Source organism: Euprymna scolopes, chromosome 34 (genome assembly GCF_053919585.1).
Source record: "Euprymna scolopes isolate OS-2025 chromosome 34, ASM5391958v1, whole genome shotgun sequence".
Classification (NCBI taxonomy): Eukaryota; Metazoa; Mollusca; class Cephalopoda; order Sepiida; family Sepiolidae; genus Euprymna; species Euprymna scolopes.
In genome coordinates, this window is record NC_136515.1 from 57,550,610 (window position 1) to 57,571,326 (window position 20,717).

At 35.5% G+C, this 20,717-nt stretch overlaps 1 protein-coding gene and 1 long non-coding RNA gene across 6 annotated transcripts in view; one reads left to right on the forward strand and one right to left on the reverse strand.

Moving 5' to 3' along the window:
* The window catches only part of LOC145259268 (uncharacterized), a 112,661-nt gene that overhangs the window by 83,195 nt on the left and 8,749 nt on the right, over window positions 1–20,717 (reverse strand). The gene's annotated exons all lie outside the window — the stretch shown is intronic.
* LOC145259266 (polyprenol dehydrogenase-like) overlaps window positions 1–20,717 on the forward strand; it is a 244,249-nt gene that overhangs the window by 40,516 nt on the left and 183,016 nt on the right. For 3 of the 5 annotated variants that reach the window (XM_080117106.1, XM_080117102.1, XM_080117103.1), the window contains exons 2-3: window positions 5,275–5,382; window positions 19,779–19,820. In XM_080117106.1, the coding sequence (XP_079973232.1) occupies window positions 5,275–5,382; window positions 19,779–19,820 (150 nt within the window). The remainder of the gene's footprint in view (window positions 1–5,274; window positions 5,383–19,778; window positions 19,821–20,717) is intronic. The other 2 variants (XM_080117105.1, XM_080117104.1) reach the window with 1 other exon arrangement.

Consider the following 20,717-nt stretch of genomic DNA (forward strand, 5'->3'; position numbering starts at 1 on the left):
GAGCAGTGGAACAAAGGATAGAGCTAGATTGATGATGCAGGACCTAATAGGTTGGAGATATTTTGTTTTATAAATAGGAGTCACCAGGAATCACCGCTTATCAAGGCCTAGAGGCCACTCGAGGATGAGGGTCAATGCGTGTACAGTAGTCAATGGGAAAATATCATAGTAATTGTTGGTAGTGGAAATTTGATAAATTGGATTACTTAAGGGGACGGCTAATTAAGAACTTGTTTACATTGATCTTGAAGATGACCAACTTGTTGTCAGCTGGAAAGCAGACAAATGGAAGAGTTACACAGGTGTGCAGTTCTAAGAAAGAAGCTTTATTCATGGAATCCACGTTTAGATTTAGGCGCAGATAAAGAGTGGGTGAAATTATTGATAGTGGTTTCAACTTGATTAGTGTTTTTCGTGCAAGTTTGGCGAGGGGCGACTATAGCAGAGACAGGCTCACAGCATCTTTTCTATGGGAAAGACTCTAAGCTAGTGGTAGATGCACTAGTCCAGATATAGCAACAATACTTAATGCATAATTAAATGGTGGTTTTGTGACCTCTAGGAAGCAGGGCGTTCATCTTATCTATCCTGGTACCCAGGGACAATTCTGTAACACCACTCTGGATTTCTTCCGCTCCGAGGAGCTGCAAAATTCTTCAGATTTCAGTGTCACGGGATCAAGAGTAACCGGCTTGATACACAGTGCCTCTCAACCTTCAGTAGAGATCTGGTGTCTTCTCATTCACAACTCGAAGCAAGGGTCAATGTGCCGTCTGCTCTGTTCCTCCGGCCGCTCGCTGAAAATTAATAGCTCATTAAGCCAAAGATGTCAGCAAGCAAAGTGAGGGGAAGAGAAAAAATTTTGATTTTTTTTTTTTTTTTTTTTTTTTTCTACACTAATTATTAAAATCCAGAAATAAGTTGGTTACGAATCAAAATAATATTTACCAGTTCTTTTTACAATATTTTGATAATTTCCTTTCAACAGTAAGTTACATGATATCTGTTTTCCCTTCAGTTGACAGGTAGCTGGCGACTGGTAGAGTTTGGGGAAGGGTGGCGAACTTGGCTTGATCATTCTCTGATGATTCCCGATTCACCTTCTCAACTCAACTCGACTCTCCTCTACTTAGCAACTGGCAAAATTTCCCTGTACCCCAATTTCTTTCTTTTCAGGGATGATGTGAGGTCGAGGGACATTGGGTCCTCATTCAGCCAATCATCTTACTCCACATCACCACGGGGCCTTCTCTAATTGGTTAGTTGGCCAAACATCTGTGCATAGTAATTAGGAATTTTTCCCAAAGAACTGCATAATTCACATATTTCTTCACACAACTTTTCAGGGGTCAATACCTTGACCTTCCCGGCCATATCTAGCCTTAAACAAAACATAACTTATTTTGTCTTCGCAATTTCCTAAACCCTATTTATTGCATCACCATTAAATTTTAACTTTTTTGTATTCAATATATTAAAACCCATCTGGTTATCCGACAACGCCAAGAACAGCTTGCATAACAAAAGCTTCAATTCGGCGCCAATTTCACCCTTTAATGACGCCATTTTCACCCTAGGGGGTTGGGTCACAGTTTTGTAGCGCTACTAGATATTTTTGTTTTTATGCATGTTTCAATTGATCTTGAGAAGAACCAGAGTGACTGAGTGTGTGACGTTATTGAGGAGTTTTGTCTTTTATGACATGGTTCTTTTGGGCTTTGATGCAGCAGTTTAACACTTATGCTCTATCTAGGACACTGACCACTCTGTTATTTCATCCCAATTATATGATAGTATTATATCTTATTGCTATCATAAATCGAAGCAACATGACTAGCTTTTGTTGTATATGATACTATAGTCAAACATAGTGATGTTTTTTTTTTGTTTTTTTCCCAGACAATGCGCCTATTAAACATACTCGCTCTATCCAGGATATTGAGCACTTTGGGTTGACTAACACATACCACTTACCTGATATGTAACTGCATTATTACTCTTATTGCTTCTAGGTTGGTTGGTTGGTTGTTTTTGTTTTACGGCATATCAACCCTTTTCGGGTTATTTAATGCTGAATCCAAAGATTTTGAAGAAAAATTTTTTTAATAGAATATATTTGTTGTTTTCACGTCGGTTTCTATTTAACCCATAGTTGGGACCCTAACAGGTACTACCACTCCGGGTCAGAGTGGACCTGGGAGCAATGGTAATTAAAGGGTGGCTCCACACTCCCCAAAGCCCACAAGCTGGGGCCTCACCATTGAATATAGTTTAAGGTCATATCCAGGACCCCCATTGAGGGACTTTTACCCTCTGCAGGGGGGGGCAGTCGGCGTATTCTAATGCCCCACCGACAGGGCCTTGCTTCTAGGTAACACTGTACTTTGTGTGGTAGACACACATAGTAACAAAAAAAACAAATGGAATTATTTCTCCCAGGTAATGCCGCATTTTAAACACACATGCTCTAAGATATTGAGCACTCTTTTATTATTATACACAAGATTTCTAGATATTAAACTGTATTACTACTATTAGCTGGGGGTGCCTGGCCTTGAAATATGCTTGAATATATTTTAATTCCTGCAGATTTCATATTTATTATGAAAGAGCCAATTCTCTATTGAATATTATATAAATTTCTGTGGAAATATATATACTTTATTTTCTTAGAATGTATACCAATCCTTATTTAAGAAGCTCAATGTAATTACAGAGCAATAATAAATGAATGACAAAAGTCTATATTCCAAGTTCATGATGTTGACCATTTTACAATTCATTCCTTTAATTCAGTTGACATTTACAATTCTTGACAGTATCTGTTTCATAGCACAAAATCAATCACTTAATTATTGTATCAATTAGTGAATTTATTTTGCCCTTAACTCCGCAGAAGAAATAGCAACAATCAATCCATCAAAAGAAAAATAAAGTGCGTTTTAACTTAATTAAAAGTCCGAAAATTGGAAGAGGAGCTGTAAATACCTTATAAGATGTTTACATTAAGCCATAACAAGTTGAAATGAACATTTTGCATTTCAACTTGCCAACATATTTCTGTATATGTTATTCATCCATCCAAACAAAGATTTTACTCGTTATAAACCATCGTTGGTGTATGATTACTATTTTCTGTTAATTTCAGTTTTATGTGATCAATATCTTAAGAGTTTATCGGTTAAATATTTTCGTACAGACACACCTACATACATCTACTGTTTTATTTATATAGATTTTTGGAAAATTTACTCTCTCCTCTGATCTCGAGCGCGTGGTTCAGTGGGGGAAGATGTGGCTGGTTACCTTTAACGCATCTAAAACCAAACTCCTATCCTTACATCATCAACGCTCTGATCCCCAGCTGGCATCAATTGTGATGGATGGCTCTCGTCTGGGTGAGGCCCCGTGTTTTGACAAGCTTCTGGGTTTGACCTTTACTCCTGATCTGAAATGGAACACGTACATCAAGTCTGTTGCCAAGGTTGCTGGAAAGATGGTGGGATCCTTCTACCGCTCCAGAAGATATCTCACTACTGATGCAATTCTCTATCTATATAAAAGCCAAGTACGTCCAAGGATGGAATACTGTTGCCATATCTGGGCAGGAGCGGCCAAAAACAGCCTATCATGCCTTGACAGAGTACAAAATAGACTTCGTGGCTTAGTGGGGGATGCCCTTTTCTCTACCCTGCAACCTCTCTCCCACAGAAGAGACGTTGCGAGCCTATCCTTGTTTTATCGTTATTTTTATGGCAGGTGCTCGAAACGCGGATTCCATGAAAAAAGCTTCTTTCTTAGAACTGCACGCCTGTGGAACTCTGTTCCGTCTGCCTGCTTCCCTCCGGACTACAACTTGGATGTCTTCAAGTCCAATGTTAACAAATTCCTAATGAACCGCCCCCTTAATTAAACACTTCATCAAATCTCCACACTAACGTAATGTACTTGCAATAACCCTTATCCCTGAGTGGCTTCCGGGCCTTGATAAGTGGTGATCACTGTGTAAAAAAAAAATTAAAAAAAAAAAACATTTTAGATTGTAGTGAATAATTTAAAATTCTATGAAAGTATTTTTAATTTATAAGAAATAGGATGGCACGTTTTATTTTTAAATATTATGAATTTAAACTACAAGGATGAAGTACTGTTGCCACATCTGGGCAGGATCTGCTAGAAAGACCTTATCCTGCCTTCACAGTTCAAAATAGACTTTATAGCCTAATAAGGGATGCTCTTTTCTCTTCCCTGAAACCTCTTTTTCACAGAAGAGACGTTGCGAGCCTGTCTCTGCTTTATCGATATTTTCATGACAAGTGCTCGACTGAGCTCCAATCTATGGTCCCCCTTCGCCAAACGTTCACGGGAAACACTTGTCTAGCTGAAAACACTATCAATAATTTCACCCACTCTTTATCTTTGCCTAAACCTAAATGTCGATTCCATGAACAAAGCTTCTTTCTTAGAACTGCACACCTCTGGAACTGTCTTCTGTTTTCCTGCTTTCCAGCTGATTACAATATGGTTGTCTTCAAGTCTCATGTAAATAAGTTCTTGATGAGCAATTCCTCTTAAGTAATTAAATTACTAAATTTCTACTACTTACGATTACTACAATATTGTCCAATTCACTACTGTACACTCTTTAACCTTTTTCCTCGAGTTGCCTCTTGGCCTTGATAAGTGGTGACTCTTATGTAAAAGAAAAAAGAAAACCAAAAGCGGTATGTTCTTGTTTTTTTTTTATATATAAACATTTACTTTAAAGATATTAAGTAAGCTTTCAACCCAAACAGGTGTTTAAGTGAATTTTTATTTTATTGATAATTTTTTTTTTCCTTGGAAATATAAAAATCTCTCGTGTATAAGAGTCCGTTAGGATATTAAATGGGCACTTTTTAATTTATTTCTTATGTATCTTTTCTTTTCTTTTTCTTTTTGTATTTTTTCTTTTCTTTTTCTTTTCTTTTTTCTTTTTGTAGCTTTTCTTTTTTTTTCTTTTTTCCTTTTTTGTAGATTTTCTTTTCTTTTTCTTTTTGTAGCTTTTCTCTTTTTTTTTTTTTTTTTTTTTTGGAGCTTTTCTTTTCTTTTTTCTTTTCTATTTCTTTTTTTTTCTTTTTGTATCTTTTCTTTTTTTTCTTTTTTGTAGCTTTTCTTTTTTTATTTTTTCGTTTTTGTTTTCTTTTTCTTTTTGTAGCTTTTCTTTTTCTTTCTTTTTTGTATCTTTTGTTTTCTTTTTTCTTTTTGTATCTTTTTTTCTTTTTCTTTTTGTAGCTTTACCTCCTCAACATGGTAGAGTTGCCATCGTTACGGGTGGATCCTCGGGTATCGGTTTCCATGTTACGAAGACTCTCTGCGAACTTGGCATGCATGTCATCATTGGTAAGTTGCTGCACGTTTTTTTTTTTTTTTTTTTTTTTTTTTTTCAATTCTTTATAAAAAACTAGCAGGTCGGCCGGCGTTGCCCAGCCATAAGATATGTTAAAATATTTATAGTTTTAATTCATGCAGATTAATTATTTATTATTATAGAGACAATTCTCTATCGATTATTGAATCTAACATATAGTAGTGAGATCAAAACTAAATATACATGACTTGGGTGACATCAGTTAGTATCAGAACAAAAAAATACAACTTTACACCCTCATTCTTTAGCCTCTGAGCCACGCCCATTATATATATATATATATATATATATATGTGTGTGTGTACAAAGGAACGGGTCAACTGGAGGTCAAATGGGCCTTTGTCCTGTAAGTGCCTGCACATTGGCTGATTAGGAAGGGTATGGTGGATACTAGAAAACTGATTAGCTAACAAAAAAAACTCAATAGAAGTTGCGTATATAAAAACGCGAGACTACCACAAAATCCTCGCATAAGCCTGAAGAATCCTAGAGTGGATGAAACGCAGAATATTCAGTGTAGCTTAATCACCATATATATTTTATAACTTACTAACTAGCTCTACCTACGTATTGAGCACTGTTGGAGTAAATACTTAAAGTGCACGCACAAATTTATACTTTCGTATATTAATTTATGTGAGTAAATGAAGTAGTTATATATATTCTTGAAGTCGTAAGCCATGTTTAGTTTCAGAACAGTTTCCGATGGTTAATTGTTCTAGACAAGTCCTGGAGGTGACTGGTTCTCGTGTTGACACGAAGAAAACACATGCGAGGATGCTAAAGAAAAGGTTTAATTTTTATGGAGCAATTCTAGTTTCTGATTGGTTGGTAGCAGAACGTGAATTAATTTGATTCGCCAGTTCCTAGCAGCATTGTTTATAAACAGAATCTCCTAACTGTGAGGGACCATACCCTCATTAGTTAAAAATATTGCAACATATATAAATTCACTTGTCGTCCCTTTTTTAAAAGATGAAATCACCGGATTGCCAGAGACAAGATTCAAGCAAGGGCACAAGGTCCACATAGTTTTATAATTGTATAGATTAAAATAGCTGATAAGTCGTCACACATTCTTTTTGCTAGATTGGATTAAGCATTTTTTTTTTTTTTTTTTCAATGGATTGTAACCAAATACATTATTCTATTGTAAATAACATATGTCTATCTCTGCTCTATCCTTTAATGATATGTGCTCGACTGAGCTTCAATCTATGGTAAAACGTTCACAACAAATACTCATCTAGCTATAGCAACCATCAACATTTTCCCACACTTTCTACTTGTGCCAAAAACTAAACGACAATTACATAAGCAGAGTTTCTTTTCTCGAACACAAAACTGTGGGGCTACTTCCTATGCTCATTTTCAAGTCTAATGCATAGAAGTTCTTATTGAACCGTCCTCTTAAATAATTAACCCCTACCAAAATTCCATTACTGATCATGTTGTCTTATCTGCATAACATTTAGTTTAACCTTTATCCTCGAGTAACCTCCAGGCCTTGATAAGCAGTGACACCCCAAGCATAAAAAAAACAAAGACAATAACAAATGAAAATTGGCTTGTCATTATTAAAGTTGTCAGCTTAAATGCTATTTAGGTCCAACTTTTAAAATTTGGATAGACTAAATTCATCAATTAAATATATATATATATATATATATATTTTTTTTTTTTCTTTCTTAGGTCACCACTTATCAAGTCCTGGAAGCTACTCAAGGATAGGAGTTAAGTGTGAGGTAGATAGTGAGATAAGATCAATTACGGTGGAACTTGGGTAGGGCTAAATTATGTAAATTGGCAACTCAATAGGAATTTATTCACACTAAACTTGAAGATAACTATGATTTAGTCAGCCAGTAAGCAGACAAATGGTATTGCGTTCCACAGACAGATCTAGGAAAGAAACTCTGCTCATTGGAATTTCCGTTTAGTTTTAGGTGCAAATAGTGAGGGAAGTAGTTGGCGGTTCTTATAGCTAAGCAAGTATTTGTTGTGAATGATGTATGGAGAGAGGATCATAAATTGGCGCTCAGTCGAGCACCTGCTATAAAAGTAAAAATAGAGCAGAGATATACTCTCAACATCTTTTCTGTGAGAAAGATGAAGTAGGAAGGCAAAAGGGTTATAGCCCACCAGATTTTGAAGACTGTTTTATTAAGGTAAGAAAGGGTACTCTTTGGAGCTCCACCCCAGATGTGGCAACAGTACTCCGTCTTAGGATATATTTGACTTTTGTACAGGTAGAGATTTGCGTTGGAAGTGAGGTACTTTCTGAAAGTTTGCGTCAAAAGAAAAAAGAGCAGAGAAAAAATGCACCACGTGGTTGGGAAGAAAGAAAAACACATCTAGGCGAGATGGATGTATGGCCCCACAGTGGCAGTGGGAGACTTTTAAGCTGGTGTCAAGACGGTGGGGTTTTGTTCATCTCATGGCAGATGAAATGAACAGTTAAAAAAAAAATACAAGAAGGCATTGTTTGGAAAGTAATTGTAATAAATGCCTTTCTTTTTATTTTTTATATAGGCATCACCACTTATCAACGCCCAGAAGCCACTCGAGGATAAGGGTTAAAGAGTATACAGTAGTCAATTGGACAATATAGTAATCGTTAGTAATGGAAATTCGGTAAATTCGTTCATTTAAGTGGAACAGCTCATCAAGAACTTGTTTACGTTGGACTTGAAGGCAACCATATTGTAGTTGGATGGAAAGCAGGAAAACAGAAGACAGTTCCACAAGCGTGCAGTTCTAAGAAAGAAGCTTTGTTCATGGAATCTACGTTTAGGTTTAGGCACAGATAAGGAGTTGAGAATTATTGATAGTGTTTTCAGCTAGACGAGTGTTTCTTGTGAAAGTTTGGCAAGGAGAGAGCATAGAATGAAGCTCAGTCGAGCACTTGCCATGAAAATAACGATACAGCAAAGACAAACTCGCAACATCTCTTCTGTGAGAAAGAGGTTGCAGGGAAGAGAAGAGGACATCTCCTACGATGGTATGGGCGTCCGAGATAGGTTTGAACTGTAACGACCATGGCTTAAGTGTAACGAACATGTTACATTACTCAATCTCTTAGGAGGAGACGCTATATACCAAATTTAATTATCATTAAAAATTAACAAAAGCCGATGTGACTTATCTTGTCTCACCATCTACCTAGCCCTTAACTCTTATCCTTGAGTGGCTCCCGAGCCTTGATAAGGGGTGACCCTTCAAGTAAAAAAAAAAAATATTGTTAAAATTAACAAACATCAATGCAGTATTAGTATTAGTTGTTCGGAGAAAAGTAATCTTCTAGATCCGTTACAAATTAAGAAGAAACATCAAGACAATGCACTGCATCACAAGTCGATCTCAGTGATGACAAAACTACATTAAATAGCTTTCCATCCATCTTATTCTCCAGATTTGGCCCCTACCGACTACTAGCTGTTTACCTTTATTCTTGAGTGGCCTCCAGACCTTGATAAGTGGTGACCTTCCAAGTAAAAGAAAAATAATAAAAAAAATTAGCTATGTTTATATGTTTTACTTTGTTCTGAAAGGATTCTCTCTGAAAGTAATTTTTTTTTTCTCACTTGGGTGTCACTACTTATCAAGACCCAAAGGCCACTCGAGTATAAGGGTTAATGAATGTAAGGTGGCAGTGTAGTAATCGTTTATGGTATAAATTGAGTAGAATTTGATTATTTATGGGGACGATGCAACAAGAACTTGTTTACATTGGATTTGAAGGCTACCATATAGCTATTTAACCTGGGAAGCAGGCCAGTGGAATAGTGTTCCATAGGCAGGCAATTCTGGGAAAGAAGCGTTGTTCACGGAATCTGCGTTTAGATTTAGGCACAGATAAAGAGTGGGGAAAATCGTATATAGTGGTTGTAGAGTGTTTCTTGTGAAAGTTTGGCAAGAGGGGATCATAGATTGGAGTTCAGTCGAGCACTTGCCATGAAAATAACGATAGAGCAGAGACAGGCTCGCAGCGTCTTTTCTGTGGGAAAGAGGTTGCTGGGAAAAGAAAAAGGCATCACCTACTAAGTTTCGAAGCCCGTTTTGAACTCTATCGAGGCTGGATAGAGTGCACCGAGCAGCTCCTGTCCAGATATGGCAACAGTACTCCATTTTAGAGTGTACCTGGCTCTTATACAGATAGAGGATTGCATCGGCAGTGAGATATCTAGTGGATACCTAGTGGAGCAGTAAAATAACCAATCATGGATTGTGAGTGGTTGTTTTATTTTATGGCATATCAAACCTATTCAGGAATCCCGAATCTGGTAATTTTGGAAAAAAAGATTTTGTGCTTTAAGCTGTTTATATCTTCAAATATTTATTCATGGTGTTTGGTTTGGTTGTTTTGTTTTAGAGTATTATCAACCATTTATAGGCTATTTAATGCTGAATCCAGTCATGTTGGGAAAAAAGGTCTTATGTTTCAAGTTCTTTATATCTTCAAATTTTATTCATGTTTGGTTTAATTTGGTTGTTTTATTGTGAAAATTTGTTGCTTTTGTTTTGAGCTTTGCAGAACATGATTGAGTTTTGCAAAGGGAACATCAATGTCTGGTGTATTTCTAGATCAGGAAGCCTGTATCTTCACACAGCCTGATCTGATAGTACCAGATAGATTATGAATCACAGCTGCAAAGCGTAAGGGATCCAAATCTAGGCTATATTTAGTTTTAATTTTATACAAGAGGGTGAAAGCTCTATGTGAAAATTCAGATACTTCTGGAATTTTTGTGAAATTTTAATAATAAAGGTATTTGAAATTAGTGAATAAATATTCCCCACATTTCAGTTTGTTTGGAGTATCTCTACTTATACACAGTTTCTTTTCTGCACACTTCTGATCAAAAATTTAAATCTTTTTAAAAAAATAAACTTTTTTAAGGATAGATTTTAAACTCTTCTGACTTAAGGTTACCAATGCTACAATCTAAAAGGTTATGGAAACAAAAAGCTACATTCCAAAGATTTATTTTTCAAACTTACATTTTTATTAAATTAGGCTTTTTACACATGATTAAAATTATAAGACCAGAGACAAAAATTCTATTAAATTGTACAAAAAGTGTATGAAAACATTCAACAATCAAACTTAATGAGTTCTACCTCCACTGCTTTTGATGACTTCAAAAATTCTTTGGGGCATGCTAGGAATAAGGGTTTCCATTAAGGTGTGGGACATCCTGCTCCAGTTTCTGAAGATGGTTTTACAAAGTTTATTTTTTGTTGAATATGTTTGCCATTTCGATTAACCTCTCTTGTCATCCATTCCAAAACATTTTCAATTGGGTTCAAGTCCGGTGAGCATGCAGGATGTCCCAAGAGATGGACTCTATTTTCTTGTAGAAAGCTCAAGGTCCATCTTGCAGTGTGGATTGCAGCATTATCCTGTTGGAATAACCATCCATCCCCACACAAACGATAACCCTCCATCATCAAAGATGCTTTTTGTAGCATGCTAACATAACCAGCTGCTGTCTGATGACCCTACACCACCTGGAGCTCCATCGTCCCTCTGTAAGAAAAGTCACCCCATACCATTACGGACCCTCCACCACTATGATGTGTGGAGAAAATTCCAAAGGGGTATGTTTTTGTCATGCCAATATCGCTGGAAGCCATCAGGACCATCTAAATTGAATTTTTTCTCATCAGAAAACGGGACTTTCTTCCACTTCTCAATGTCCCAGGTTTGGTATTCACGATCAAATCTTAAGCGGTCCACTTTGTGACGTGGAAGCAATTGAGGAATTTGTTTACACTTTTTATTTACCATGCCTTTTTGTTGTGTCATCTGATGAATATTGGACTGCAATCAGCATCTGTAACCGCCTTAATTAAACTAGAAGAAAGTCCTGTCATTCATAACAACCCATCTGATTCTCCTACTCAATGCAGGAGAAATTGGGGGGGGGGGGCTACCAAAGGATTTTGCTTTTCCGTAATTCTCAGTGTTCTTGAGAAATTTGCAAATAACAGTTTTACTGCGATTTACCTTAGCTGCTATTGCTTGCTGGGACAAACCTTCCTATGGAATCCTAGAATTCGAGAGCGCTTAACTTTGGTTAGTTTTCTTGCGTTAGGCATGGTAACACCTTTACACAGTGATTGCTAATCTCTAACTGAACTAAAAACATTACAATTACCATAAATCTAACAATTTATACCCTTGGTCTTATAATTTTGATCATGTGTAAAAAGCCTAATTTAATAAAAATGCAAATTTTTAACTAAAATCTTTGGAATGTACCTTTTTGTTTCCATAACTTTTTAGTTTGTTGTATTAGTAACCTTAAGTCGGAAGAGTTTAAAATCTATCCTTAAAAAAAGGGTTTCTTTTTAAATATTTTTAAGTGGTCTTAAATTTTTGATCAGCAGTGTATGTGTGAGTTTGTTCCTTATGGACTCCAAAACGGCTGGGACGATTTTTTTTTTTTAATGAAATTTCACACAGATATATTTTGCGTAAAATTTCATTAAAAAATCAACCAGCCATTTCGGAGTCCATAGGGAACGAACTCGCACATCCAAAGTGCCTTTTATATATAAGTCGAGACACTGGGTGTCTAGGTATATTCCTAGATATGGTTTGTATCGGGATGCAAGTATCAAACCATCAATCAATAATCGAAAAATAAATTTGATTAAAGAAGGAACAGTCTGATTTTGAACAAAGTTAACACCTTATACAGCCTAACATTACTAACATTACAAGAGCATTTGAGAAGTTTTATCACCGCACAAGCAGAAGGGCCCAGCGTATAAAATAAACAGTAGGTTTTGTTTTTGTTTATTTTTTATGAGTTCGAAATGATTGTTTCTGTTTAGAACACAATTAAACCATGATAATTGATTTTTTTTTGCATTTTAAACTTTAAGCCATTACATAGACATATAAATTCAACAGTAGGTTCTTTGATAAGACAGGGGTGCGTTCGAAATGAATGTTTCCATTTAGGGCACAACTAAACCATGATACTTGATTTTTGAATGTTAAACTTTAATTCAAGCCATTATATATAAAAATGAATTACGAATCAAGTCACTGTGTCATTTCGATGACAATAAAAGTTTTCATTGAATTCCGGATAGCACCGGGTCTCCCTGCTAATTTTAAATGTTTTCGTAGTGTTTTTTTGTTTTTTTTTTTTTTTTTATCTTGTTCACCCCAAACTAGACGTATTGTAATTTTGACATAGGGGCTAGTATTTAAGATCATGTCTACAGGGAACTATGTGACAAAGTGATCGAGATATTTGTTCACATTACATTTAAACTTCTGCATGTTAGTATAGTAAGGGAAGCCGGAAAGAGAGAGAGAGAATACCAAATCTAGTTCGAGGGAAGAAACTATTAGAGTAGAAGGCTTTCCGGCATCTAGGGACCTCAGTAGTGAAGGGGTGCGATTTTTCAGCTTGTTGGGGCATGGAGGTTGAGAGGGCACAAGTGCAATGAATTCATCAGAACACATTCCATAAACAAAGTACTTGTAAGACAGGTACAGGGATGCAATATTGCGACAATGGGACAGGGATTGGAGCTATTATGGACAAAACCTCCAATTTTAAAATATTTCCAATTTTTTTTCTTTTCTTTTTCTTTTTTTTTTTTTTTAATTTTATCCATGGTCATTCAACACCAATGAAACAAGATTCCTTGAATTTAAATTTTTTTCTTAAGACCCTTAAGCTTAAACCTTAAATTTTAGACATTTTCTAGAATCAAAATCATATAAAGGATCTTTATCAAAAATTGGAATGAGGATTCTAGACATAAGGTTTATCTTGATTTTACTCTTTGTAAGGAACATAGATATAAATCACTAAATATCTAGTGTAACAGGAAGTCGTGGGAACATGTACCAGAAAAAAACAGTTGGAAATAAGTCGTACACCATCCATTATGACTATGAAATTCCTACAGCTACGTACCTAGAAAACGGAGCTGTTAAGCCTGATATTGTGATACAGGGAAAAATGGAGAAAGTAGCGGATGGTTCTCACCAGTTTTGGCAAATAGCAATTATTAAATCCTTTCTCTCTGATAGGCTCATAAGAGTAGTGGTTGATGGGCAGAAATCAGAGGCCCACAGTATTAATGCAGGAGTCCCTCAGAGGTCCATCCTGGGCCCAACTCTCTTCCTGATCTACATCAATGATCTCCGAAAACATACTTAAATCATTTGTAGACATATATGCTGATGACATGACCATCTATGGCAACACATCAAAGGCCGTAAATGACAAAGTTCTCTCTGATTCTCTCTCCTTTGATCTTGAGCGCATGGTACTTTGTCATTTACGGCCTTTGATGTATTGCCATAGATGGTCGTGTCATCAGCATAGATGTCAACGAATGATTTAAGTATGTGTTTTGGGAGATCATTGATGTAGATCAGGAAGAGAGTCCAGGATGGACCCTTGAGGGACACCAGCATTAATACTGTGGGCTTCTGATTTCTGCCCATCAACTACTACTCTTATGAGCCTTACAGAGAGAAATGATTTAATAATTGAGAAAACATTTCCAGTTATACCGTAGCTGGAAATCTTGTTTTCTCATATTTGTCCAAAATTTTCTGTGTATGTCTATTTAGCAGTTTTGCATGGTGCTGAACTCAAATTTAAATATGTTAAGGCCTTAGGGACTTTTGGGGCTAAATAGGGGGGGGGCAAATGCTGAACTTAGTTATTTCTTTTTTTGCATGGTGCTGAACTCAAATTTAAATATGTTAAGGCCTTGGGGACTTTTGGGGCTAAATGGGGGGGGGGGTGCAAATGATGGACTTATTTCTTTTTTTGCATGGTGCAGAACTCAAATTTACATATAAGGTCTAAAACTGCATCGTTTGTTCATTTTCATCAGGAGTTGACGTTTCATGGAGACTTTTGGGGCTAAATGGGGGCGGGGAGGTGCTTGAACTTGGACATTTTTTTTTTATGCCTCGTTCACTGTGCACTCACGGGGGACCGTGCATGCTTCACTTGTTAAATGTAGTTTCAGTAATGTGTAGACACAGCAGCATAGGAAAAAAATGGCCACTGAGTTTGATGTAAAAATTGAAATTAAAAGAAATCCATGCTCTATATATAGGGAAATATCCTCATGCCAGGTTGTTCTGACAAATTCTTGTATAGAAAGACTGAAGGAACTAGAAGATAATGTCTAGTAGGTAATTCAAATCCTCTATAACATTCCTTTTCTTTGGTGAGGTCAGATTCTTTGATCTTCTCCGCCAGGATATCGTTTGATATCTTACTCCATTTTTCTTGTAGGATGAAGTATTCTCATATCAGATTGTTCTGAAAAACCTTTGTATAGAAAAACAGGAGACATTTGGGAATGATGTCTGCATATGTTGGGGGGGGGGGTAAACTCACAAAATTAATCGATTATTATGAATTTCTTAACGTAGTTTCAGTACTGAGCATATACAGCAGACGAGAGAAAAAAATAGCCGCCGAGTTCGTTTTTGATCTAAAAACTGAAACTGAAAGAAATCCTTACTCTAAATATAAATAAAGATAATTGTTTGTAAGGAAAGTTTCTTTTTCACTCAATTTTTTTCATATTGAATGATGGTGTCTAACATGTAATTCAATCTCTAGTATGATATATGATATACATAATCATTTGTAATTAACAGCATAATTTACAATATTTAACACTAGCAGGACCTGTAAAAATTCTATGTAATAAGAAATATATTTAATAAACAAATATTTTTGTGGATAGTACAAAAAATTCGTTTTGGGACAGAAAAATCAATAACTCGCAGGAAATATGAGTTGATTAACATTTCTAAATAAATAGTATGCATTGTATTTAAAAAAAATATAGACCTGGCACAAATGAGATTAATTAATAAGTATTAATAAATACTCAGAAAGTAATATTGTGCTACATAGTTCAATACAAATAATAAAATCGTATCATAAGAGACAATTTTTAATTTTCTCTTTCAGCCCAGCTCCTTTTGGAAAACGATGTACTTTTTTGCCCTGTTTCTTTCAAATGTTCTTTTTTTATGTAACGTTTCACAGACTTTTTCCTTCAGTGAAGAACCCCTGCCCTAACCCTGGCCACTATTACAATAATGATATTTGAAAACGAGGTTACAGAAAAGGGAAGTCACTCTCATATTCTTGTCCAGTGTTGCTGGATTTAAAGCCGAATTTTGTGAATTTTGGCCTTTTTTGAATCAGTTTGGCTTTAAAAGAATTGTATTTGGATTTTTTCAAAGCTTAACAAAACATGGCCGGGTGCTTGGAGGTGTAAAAGAAGAAAAAAGTTTTAGTAGGAAGGTAGGCTTGAACTCTGAAGCCTTGACGCGAAGGTCAAAATGAAAGGGAAAAAAGCCAGACACCTAACCATCTCGGTCACGAGGGGAGAGGAATTGATAAGCGTGTTAAGTGAACATTTATAAAGTGGAATTGACAGGTGCGAGGAAGTTAAGTCGCGTGACGTTTGACCTTGAAACATGACATAAGCAATGGCTCTTCAACAGTTAAGATTTTGTGCAGGACAGTTTTTACCGAACTTTGGGGAAGGAAAAGTAGCTCCCCCATTTATTAGGGGAGTGTCTCGAAATGACAGCAACTGTCTGATATGACGGTGAAAAGCCGACATTGACCAAACGTTTACATCGCTTTCTGGAGACCACCAGCTGTGGGTCGGGGAGTTGGCTATTCAAATCGAGTTTCACTTTTTTTTTTATACCAAAAAAACGAAAGCAACATACGGCGATCCAAAAATGTGGAATATTTAGCTTTTCAAAGTCGGGCAAATTAAATAGACAGGCGAACCCCATTGTTAACTCGTAAATTTACGATTTAGACGTGATATAAAAAGTTTTAAGAATGAGGGAGCCGAGCGAGCAGCCCCCGGAAAAAAGCCTTTTGCAGACATACATAAAAAGTATACATACATATATACATTTTGCCTTTTATATATAGAGACTAGCAGGAGATACCCAGCGTTGCCCGGGTGTTTAGAGGTGTGTGGTTTTGGGTAAATAAAAACAAAGAATAATAAAAAATCGTTGCCCGGGTGTTTGTGTTGGGGGGGGGGTAAAAAAAAGTTTTGGTAGGTAAGTAAGAAGGATCGAATCCAAAGCCTTGAGGCGAAGTTAGAAAATAAAGTGTGAAAAAAAAACTTGCGACGTTAACCAATCGGCCACCAAGAAATAGTAATGGAAACATGTTTGAATTAATTTAAGTATTAAGAATTGGCAGGTGCCCATACTTAATGACTTAATGAGGTCAACTGTCACTGCGGGGCAGTTTTTTGGGGGGTTTTTTTTCTTGTTTCTCTAAGACGTTGTGGTGGGGAAACCAGCTCCCCATAAAAAGGGGATTGTCCAAATTGAATAGCAATTGTCTGCTATAAGGAGAAACTCCCCATTGATCAAAGCTGATTGCTACTGGATGTTCCCGGCGCGATCGCCAGGAACGATGTGTTAAGCTTAGTTTCGATTTTATACGAAACAGCCGAATCACCACTCAGCGATCCAAAATTGTGGAATATTTAGCTTTTCAAAGTCGGGCAAATCAAAAAGACAGGCGAACCCTGTTGTTAACTCGTAGATATCATGATTTACACGTGATATAAAAAGTTTTAAGAATGAGTGAGCTGAGTGAGAACCAAGCAGAGGAAAGCCTTTTGCAGACATACACAAAAAGCGAACATACATATATACACACACACACACATTTTCGCTTTTATATTCATAGATGATATTATCGATATTTATTATTCACTAGCGAGGGGTACCCGGCGTTGCCCGGGTGTTTGTAGGTGTATGTGAAAAAAAACCCGAAAATGTGAAAAAAAAACAGGTGCCTGTGAAAAAAAAAACGAAGCCTTGACGACGTGTAGTTGGAAAATAGTAAAGTATGAAAAAAAAACAGGTGCGCGTTTTTGATTGACGTGACGGCGATAGCTATTCAGCAGTTAGCATTTTGTGCGGGAAGTTTTTAATGAGGTCAATAAATCGGTTTGTTTGTTTTTAAAAACCTGCTCCCTCGTCTCAAAATGAAAGCTACCGTCTGATATGACGAAGTCGACATTGACCAAACGTTAATTTGCTCTCTAGAGACCACTGGCTCTGGGCCTGTGATTAGAGTCGAGTTTCGTTTTTTGTTTACCGAAAACCGAATGTAACGCGTGCCGATGCAGGAAATGTGGAATAATTAACGTTTGAAAGTCAATAATATTGATCGATATCAATTACATCGCGTTCTGGAGACCACCAGCTGTGGGTCGGGGAGGTATCAATAAGGTAAAAAGCTATAGCAAACATCTAAATGAGTATTTTAACCATAGTTCCTGATTTTAAAAAGCGAAAAATTAAAAGCTACATCTGTCTTACTTTTAATGCTAGGTTTATTTATGGTGTCTTTTAAATTTAATAAAAACCCTTAAAAATTTGCTGACGAGGAGACCTTGCTTATAAAAAAAACTATATGTAATTATTGTACGTAACTTGATGTCTACCACAATAAAAAGCATTGTTTTCCGAAACGATCGTACAGATAATTGATTTTGTTGTTGTTCCTTCTTATGAAACAGATTTTTAATTTAATTATAATTTGATTTTCAAATTTTAAATTATCAATCACATTACTTAATATTGAATTAGCTCTAGAATATTTACCTATCAAGCTTATTATATATCTAAATTACAACGAGCACTTTCTCTTTCCTGTATTTTAATTAAACTAGTAATTTCACTGTTACATTGAAATACACTCAGCTCTTTAGACTATTGTTCTAATCTCCTTATATATATATATATATTATATATATATATATATATATATATATAATTATCCCTAATATTTATTATATATAATACTAGTGGTGGTACCTGGCGTTGCTTGGGTGTGGAGAGGTTGTGTAAGGATATTGAGCAAAGTCGAGGTTTAAAAAAAAAAAAGAGCATGGAAAAATAAGAGATAAAAACAGGAAAATAAAGAAGAAGCGAACGAAAAAAATCACATAAATATAACCCTTTTTATATGTTAGAACTTTCAACAACAACAAAAAAAAAAAAAATTTGTTACATAGGCGTGAACCTGAAACTCGCAGCTTACAACGCAGCCCTGGTATCCACTGTTCCACGACGTCATCGAAATAACATTGTGGTATTTTCTATTTAAACCAATTCAAGAAAGAATGCTAGATGCATATGCATGGTTGCCAAAGTCAGTTAAAAAGGAACGATTTTTTGCGACCTTTCCTTTTAAACGATCATATCTATACGAAATAAATGACCGTTTTTTTTCTGATTTTCACATATTATTCGACCGAGACATCGCTCTTTCAGATGGTACTGGTTTCGACCCCGGTCCAATACCGCTGAGAAAAGTTTTTGGCAGACATACAAACACACACACATTTTGCCTTTTATATATCTATATGTATTATTTATATTTATTATTTACAATATTATTTATAATTATTTTTATACTGTTATTTATAATATTTATATTTTCTACTATTATTTATATTTATATTTTACTAGCGGGGGTACCCGGCCTTACCTGGGTGTTTGGAAGTGTGTATGTAGGAGAGGGTCACCTGTTTTAATATTATTAAAAAATAACACAATGTTAAGAAAAATTGGAAAAACCAAAACAAAGCAAAACAGCGAACAAACGTAAAAAAAAAAATAAAGGAAAAAAAAAAGGTGTAAAAGAGGAAAAAAAGTTTAGATAGAAAGACAGGTTTGAACCCGAAGCATCGAGGATAAAGTGGAAAAAGATGCCCGACACGTTACCCCTACACCAAAGAGACATACATTTAAAAATGGATAAAATTAAACCTTTAAAAACACTTGCAGGTAGTTGAAACTAACGTGAACGTTTTCTAGGTCAATCATGACGTCATTGTCGTAGTAGCAGGATGAGAGAAAATGAAGGAACGATTTTTTCGGCACGCTCCTTGTAGAAAAGGGCCCTGTATAGGGTGAAGGAATTAATGTTTTTGGCCAATTTTTCGATATCTGTTGGGCAAAGGTTCAAGCTTGAAAATGATACATATTTGGCGAAAATGTGTGATCTGTGTCGAAAGTTTTTGCGAGACATACAAACACACACACACACATAATACATACATACATACATTTTCGTTTTTATATATATAGATTATCCGTGATATATCTATATGTATTATTTATAATATTTATTATTTACAATATTATTTATAATTATTTTTATACTCTTATTTATAATATTTATATTTTATACTATTATTTATATTATTTTTATACTACTATAATATTTATCATATATTATAATGTTATTTATATATTATACAACTCACAACAATGCAATTTTTCATTTCTTCTAAGTTGATTACCCAGAATGCACTTCACACACTGACAAAGACGAAGGTAGGTGCACACTTTGGATTTTATGATTAATATATATTTATTTATTTCTATTATGCGTAAATCTTGAACAATGGCATGGTTTGATGAACCAATAATTGATTTTTGTCTCCATTTGACATGATCACGGGCTTGGTTCGAGTGAAGTTCGGTTTTTATCTGCCCATCTCATCATCAGCCTTCCTGTCGATCATTTTCCAGCGATTTCTAGTGCAAAAGCAAGTTTTATGATGGTGTCGTTGTTAACCCTTTGTCCGTGTGCATATTTTTGTTCATATGCCACATCATTTCAACACCTGGTTTCCTATATTACTAACAGCCTTTTTAAACTCTTGCATATTTGTTTGCCAACAATGCTTGAAGTAAACTACCTTTCCCTTTGTATATTATATATTTATTAATCTTTGGTAATTATACAAAAAGCTTTCGGGTATCCAAATTGCAAAAGTGATCAGGCAGTGTAATCCCAGACATCCAGCAGAGCATTTTGCTTTTCATAAAAGCAAATCTTTACGCTGCATTCCTCGTTGTCAGTAAGCCAGTAAAAACATATCTGCTAAGAGTTCAACATTTTTTCAAATTGGAATTTGGCAGTCATAAATCGACTGAACATATTTGTACATCAGGTGATAGCTCAAACGGTAACAACTAAAACTGGAGTGCTATACGTTTTGGTTTCGGTTCTAGCTAATGGCACCTAAATCATAATTGTTTTTTTTTTTTTAACTTTTGAAATCACTACTATATATTGGGTACAATATAATATAATCGATAGAGTATTAACTCTATAAAAATAAATACGAAATTTGCATAAATTAAAATATCATGTTTAAACATTTTATAACCGGACAACACCAGGCGGCTAGTTAATAATATATAAGTTTTCATTTTAAAATACAT